The sequence below is a fragment of the Polyodon spathula genome, chromosome 35, assembly GCF_017654505.1.
Source record: "Polyodon spathula isolate WHYD16114869_AA chromosome 35, ASM1765450v1, whole genome shotgun sequence".
Lineage (NCBI taxonomy): Eukaryota > Metazoa > Chordata > Actinopteri > Acipenseriformes > Polyodontidae > Polyodon > Polyodon spathula.
This window is the reverse complement of record NC_054568.1, coordinates 4,781,498-4,788,378: the sequence shown is the minus strand read 5'-3', so window position 1 is coordinate 4,788,378 and position 6,881 is coordinate 4,781,498. Positions and strand designations below refer to the sequence as shown.

At 38.2% G+C, this 6,881-nt stretch overlaps 1 protein-coding gene across 2 annotated transcripts in view; it reads right to left on the bottom strand.

Annotated features, from left to right (window-relative positions):
* The window catches only part of LOC121303862 (RNA-binding protein Nova-1-like), a 28,222-nt gene extending 26,077 nt beyond the window's left edge, over positions 1–2,145 (bottom strand). For both annotated transcript variants that reach the window (XM_041234703.1, XM_041234704.1), the window contains exon 1: positions 1,580–2,145. In XM_041234703.1, the coding sequence (XP_041090637.1) occupies positions 1,580–1,742 (163 nt within the window). In that variant the 5' untranslated portion in view covers positions 1,743–2,145. The remainder of the gene's footprint in view (positions 1–1,579) is intronic.
* Between the last annotated feature and the right edge of the window lie 4,736 nt (positions 2,146–6,881).

Here is a 6,881-nt window from a genome sequence, read left to right as displayed (position 1 = left end):
GGGTTCTTCAGGGTAGTGCACTGGGATTATAATGGTAACCCAGTGGATTTTTTTTTTCTCCATTTCTATAACAGTGGTGACTTTTTATGTATTGTACACAATAAATGGGGTTTACTCTGCTTCTAAAAGGTACAGATTTCAGTATGATCTGTCTGCTCTCTCTCTCTCTATCTATCTATCTATCTATCTATCTATCTATCTATATAGATAGATAGATAGAGCCATGTCTATAGAAATATTATTATGCAATTTCTACATATGCAAAGTGCAATTCCCCTCCATAATGGTTAATAATAATAATAATAATAATAATAATAATAATAATAATAATAATAATAATAATAATAATAATAATAATTGAGAATCCTAACGGACACGGATTTATTAAGGAGTATTATTCTGCGCAATATATTTCTATAAAGTCTACTGACTGCGTCTTTTTGGTCTTCCTATTGGATCTGCTTTGTTATCCCTGTATTGCTGTCACAGAATATACCAATCACCGCTATTGCAGGTCTTTTTCAATTCTTGAGTCGTGGCTGCAGACCAGAAAAAGAAAAAAGCGATGTTATTTTTATACAATATAAATATTATATTATATATATGTCTATATATATATTCATATATATATATATATATATATATATATATATATATATCCTATATTAACTTTCTTTATAATAAGAACTATATAAAAGAATAGTTAATAAACAGACCCTCCCAAAAAAATATCTGTGGGTTTTTAGCAAAACATTTTTTTGCAGAAAAAAGTTTGGTTTTAATATATAATATTATAATAATATAATAATAAATTATTATTATTATTATATTATTACAATTTGTGTGCTTTCCTTAATCAAAACACCATTTTGGCTTACACTGTATAACAACAAAGAAAAACACTGTTAACTACTGTAGAACAAATATTAACACCTATAGAAAATGAGTATGCGAGTGTGTCTGGATAGTATAGTACGTGAAAGTAGAGAAGACACTAAGTGGCACTACACTGTACGGTAAATTACGTTAAATTAACCGGACAACTGACAGAACTAGTTGAGAATGTGTTAATGGGGTAGCCTGCTCCGGCATTGCTGGTTTGGTTTCGACAGCTCTAGTGCAAAACTACAGCGCGTGTTTACATAACATTACTTTGTAACGCCTTATTGCAACCTTAACTCTGCGTCTTGGCAACTGTTGTTATCATACCGCAATATCTTCTTCAGCGTCCATTGTATCTGATTTTGGGATCTCCGTTTATGACTCATATTTGCAACGCACCAGGTATACTGGAGGGGGGGTCGTGCGCCAGGATGCGTGCAACTTAGAATTTATAAACGACCTCTATAATAATAATAATAATAATAATAATAATAATAATAATAATAATAATAATAATAATGTTTCCACGCCTCTTGCATTTGATAATAAATCCGTATATCCATTTAAACGGCTGCGGGGAGCGAGTAAAATAATCGTACAGGAATGTAATTCATGGCCACCAAAGACAAAGCCACACCGGAGTAAGAAGGAGCCCGTTGCCTTTGGGGGAACCCATTCTCTCTCCTCCCCGCCTTACCTCCGGTGTTAGTCCGTTTGGTGCTGCTCGCTTCAGTCGGGGTCTCCAGCGGCCTCTTGCGAGAGTCCGGAGGATCAGACTCCATGTGAGGTTGCTGGCTGTGATGGTGAGCATTGGAAAATATCCCGTTTTGGTGCACTGCTCCTCCGGTCATCATCTTCATGCGAGCTTCGCTTGAAACCGTATCCAATAAAATCTTACAAAACAGGTCGCTGACGTGCACAGGGTGTATATTTGTTGTGTTTAAAACAACAACAACAAGATGACACGCGTTACGAAACACAACCCTCCCCCCAACCCCCACCCCCAACTCAATTTATCTTCTTAAAACCGACGTTTATTTCTTTAAAAAAAAAAAGTAATTTAAAATAAATAAACCGGATGTCTGCCAGAATTGATGCTAGCAAAAGTGCCTCTTCTTGTCTCTACAGAACGTCACAGAAACAAACCCTGAATGAGATTCGAGCTGTTGCCTTTCCTACACGTAAACGAATATTATTGTAATATTTAAATCTATAAAAACAAAGCACAGATCTATATATTTTTATATATGAACCCAGAAATATGGTTCCACCAAAAAAAAAAAAAAAAAAAAAAAAAAAAAAAAAAATTCAAAAACAATCTCAATTCTCGTGTGGCATTCAAAAACAACAACAAAAAAACCCATACAAATGATGAATAATCGGTTTACCAAAAGAAAAAAGAAAAGAAAATCACAATACCACAAAAATAACACAAAAGTGGATATTTGTCTTGCTTTGTTGTTGCAGACACTCGTATGAATCTCTCAAAAGCCGCTGGAGTTAAAACGCAGGGACGAGTTGAGCAAGGTCTGTGCGGGAAAGGATGCAGAAAATGTGCAGAAAAAAAAAAAAAAAAAAAAATCAAATGCGTTTGGAAAGATGCTGCGTCGCTGTCCATAGCATCCTTGGACTGTTTGCCGAGGCGCAGGGTACACGGTGACGTCATGGGGACCCAAATGCATCCAGTCATATGATGAGGCCAGAGCTCGCCCCTGCCGGGCAGGGATTGGTCACACTTGACAATCAGCGGCGAGGGTAGTGGTTTAATCTCCCTAAATGACGTGACACGCATCGCAAATCAACACCACAGAAAATGTCTAACGCGTGTCTTTGGAGCGCAATTGTGTGTTCGTATTGCACAGCGCAGTGTCGTTCAGGAAATAGACTAGCGGTAATTAAAAATAACTTTTAGTTAGTTACGCCAAGGCAGTTTATTTATTCTATCGATGGCATAATTTCCAAAGGGGGGAGGGTGGGGGGGGGGCATAGTCATGCTTCAGTGGCACTGAGTGTGTGTATCCAAAAAGGTCATGTAATCAAACTGGACTGCCAACGATGTCAGGGGCTTACAATCTTCCTGCGATCACCTCAATCCGCTATAACTAAACCACTCAGCTTTGTCTGTGTGAGGCAACACCGCAGGCAACACCTTTGCGTGGGTTGAGTGGACAATAGGTCGTTGCATTTGGAAAGGCACGTTGCGCTGTGCGCTGTGGCGCAGCTGCTTGTCTGGTATGTTTGTTTAAATTTCCGTCAAGGTGACATTGTGCTGACTGCGGACTACACACGAGCGGCACCCTACCAATCTGCTCACAGTGATCTTTCTGCAAGCAGAACCTCCAAAAGCCTCGGACCCCCCCGATAAGTTCATAACCCACAGCTGAAATATCAGCGGATAGCCCTGGGATCCGAGGCTGATCAGACAAGTTGTTGGCACAACCGGACATGTCAATTGAATCTAATCGCTTGGCTATGACAGCTCACTTTCATCACATCACTATTAAATATTAAGTAGGAGAGGACAACTCTGTTCATGGAAAGAGCGTTATGCTACTAAATGTTTTCCATCGGAATTAACGCATTTAGCTTCATAAAGTTGAATGAGACCTGACTTTTTTTCCAGTTTCTTTGAGAAACTGAATGTTACTAAAAGATAGATCGCGTCTAGTTTTTCTTTAATGATGCCTCAATGCGGAGTTGTAGCTTCTAACATCACAATACGAGGCCCACTTCATCTAGTTATATGCGAGATAAATGCTGATGCAGATTTAAATGTTTTGAAACCAGAGTAGAAAATACTGGCCATTAGCTCTTTATTAGCATCATGAGTTTTGGAAAGGATTTTAAAGCTGGCATGACTACATTAAGCCAGCTCATAATGTCCAGTAATTCATGATTCTAATAGAAATCATAATTGTAGTGTAAGGTTTATATATAGTCTTATTATAATTGGGGGTGCGTGTGCGTGTGTATTCGCTTTCCTATATAAAATGAAGACCTTCATACGATATAACATCCATTGCAATACTGACGCTAAACATTATATAAAGTCCTACCAGAACGACAAGTCTCCGGGCTATATAAACCACACACAGGTGCAAAAACAGAATGTAGGATGCTTCGTACTTATACAACACCAAACCTGTTTGCGATTTTGAAACAGTAATCCCCACATCCATATAAACGAATGCAGGGAGCGAAAGGGCGATGTGCGTCAGCTTGCCTGGCTGAGCCCCTTTCCTGCATACAGATTGAATTCAGGCCGATAAACCCATACGGCCGTGTGGGAGAGTGAATGAGGATGGAGGGAAGGAGGAGTGGCGGGGAAGGGGGCCATCAATAGCTGCTGAATTTCAATTGCTTTCTCTATTATTATCAGACCTGCTTCCCCCATCTGTCCCAGCTCAGCCCTCCCCCCACCTTCCCCCGAGTCTAATGCAGTATAGAAGGGGTCGGGCTGAGAGGCGCATTGTTAGAATCGGTTTAATTGCATAACATCTGGGTTTTTTTCTTGTATTTTCCAATTTTTATTTGAACACCCAAGCAAAATCGAACGACAGTATTAAATTACAGGTTTGCATGAAATGTTCCAGTACACACGGAATTATTTCCTTATAATACACAGAACACAGCAGAATACAACGGCTGGCTGGCTCAGCGGTATTAGGACCCTAAAACGCTGGTCGGTTTTAAATGCTGGTTTCACTGCAGACTATGTTATTTGGGAATGTGTGAGATCCAGATTGTTGCTCCTCGCTAAACTAGAAAACAAGTTCACACACACAAACAGACACCCTGCCAATTCATCAACCGGCAGCTCATGTGTCCATCTGTTTGCCCGGCCACCCCGGCTGCGGTCTGTGCGCTGCTGGTTTTGCAATCAGAACTTTCTGCATTGCCTGCTTAGCTTTGTCTCCTATAGTAAATATACACGACGTCAACGTTACTATTTTAAACTTGAGCTCTCTATAAGCTTGGTTAATTTCTACTCGGGAACACTCATTGAAATGAATTACAACGACTTGCCAAAAACTTGCTTGTCGTTTTGCTTATGTTGAGGCAGGATTTATTCTTTTTTTTTTTTTTTTTTTTATCCAAGGTTTATGTTGAGCACGATCGCCCTCTAGCGGTCATCACCACACGTTGCACCTCAATACAAACAGAACAGCGTGATGCATTTTAATTTAATTTCCCTGTTGTTCTGGGGCCGACACTTAAATGACCTTGCTTATCTTAATTGCAGTGCATTCGTGTTCATTATTAATATAATATATATATTAATATATATATATATATATATATATATATATATATATATATATATATATATATATATATATATATTTAGTTTATCAGTTTCTTTTCTTTTCATTCAGTATTTCTAGATTGATGAGTATCCTGGTTAACCTGAGCAAAAATTATATACACACACACACACACACACACACACACACACACATATATATACATACATATACATACACACACACATACAGCAGAATAATCTTATACAGCAGAACCATAAAAAAAAAAAAAAGGGAATCTAACCATCATCTCTCTGGAACGGCTCACTGGTTGCCATGGGAACGTGAGTTGTCATAGTTACCGTGCATGCTGGAAAGAAAGCAAGGAGAATACCAATCAATTTCTGAGCCGGCCTCAAACGGACATGCTATTTTTAACATGCAGTACACCGCTTCAGACTCGCTGTGAATACAAACGCAAAACACTGGCGTGCGTATTTTTTCAGTGGGGCTCTATGCTTGATTTATTGTGTTGGCGTTTTAAATACAGAGAGAGGCGGCCTCGGTTTCAGTTTAAATCGATTCATGTGAAACACGTGTATGTCTCAGTTTTGTGTGTGTGCTTGTTTTTCCTAATGCAGTGCTCAGTGCTAATAAAGTGTCAAATAAACGCAACTCATTCGTTCGTTTTTCATTGTCATCACTATAGATTTCCACTTGCAGATATCGCAGAGGGCAGCTGTGCTTAATTATTTGTTTTAATTATCGCTCACATATAATACAGCAGTCTACCTGTTTGCAGAATGGATTTCATGGTTTGGTATTTGTAACAAACACACAAAACATACAAATAACATACCCTAACCCTAAAGTAGACAAATCTAAATGTAAAACTAAATTGCCAAAATGGTTTAATAGATCAATTAAAAAAAAATATTCAGCAAAAAAAGGCACTTTATAGAGCATTAAAAAAGGACCAAAAAGAAAGTACGCAGAAAGAGTACACAGAACTGCAAACGCAAGTCAAAAAGGAAGTTAGAAAGGCCAAGAGAGAAATAGAAATGAACATTGCTAAGGGAGCTAAAACCAATTCCAAAATGTTTTTCCAATATTACAACAGCAAGAGAACATTCAAAGAGGAGACTAGATGTTTAAGAGATACAAATGGCAAAATCGTAGAGGAAGAAAAAAAAATAGCAAATATATTAAATGATTACTTTTCACAAGTTTTTACAAAGGAAGATACTGACAACATGCCCCACATGTCATCCAGTTCCTATCCAGTTTTAAATAACTTTAGCATAACTGAGGCAGAAGTGTTAAAGGGACTAGGAGCTCTTAAAATAAACAAATGCCCTGGGCCAGATGAGATCCTCTCAGTAGTACTCAAAGAAATGAAAGAAGTAATTTACAAACCGCTAGCCAAGATCATGCAGACTGGAAAATTGCAAACGTAATACTGATCCACAAAAAGGGAAACAAAACTGAACCAGGTAACTACAGACCAGTAAGCCTGACTTCTATTATATGCAAACTTATGCAAACTATAATAAGATCCAAAATGGAAAATTACCTATATGGTAACAGGGTCCTGGGAGACAGTCAGCATGGTTTTAGGAAAGGGAGATCGTGTCTAACTAACTTGCTTGATTTTTTTGAGGATGCAACATCGATAATGGATAATTGCAAAGCATATGACATGGTTTATTTAGATTTCCAGAAAGCTTTTGACAGAGTCCCGCACAAAAGATTAAT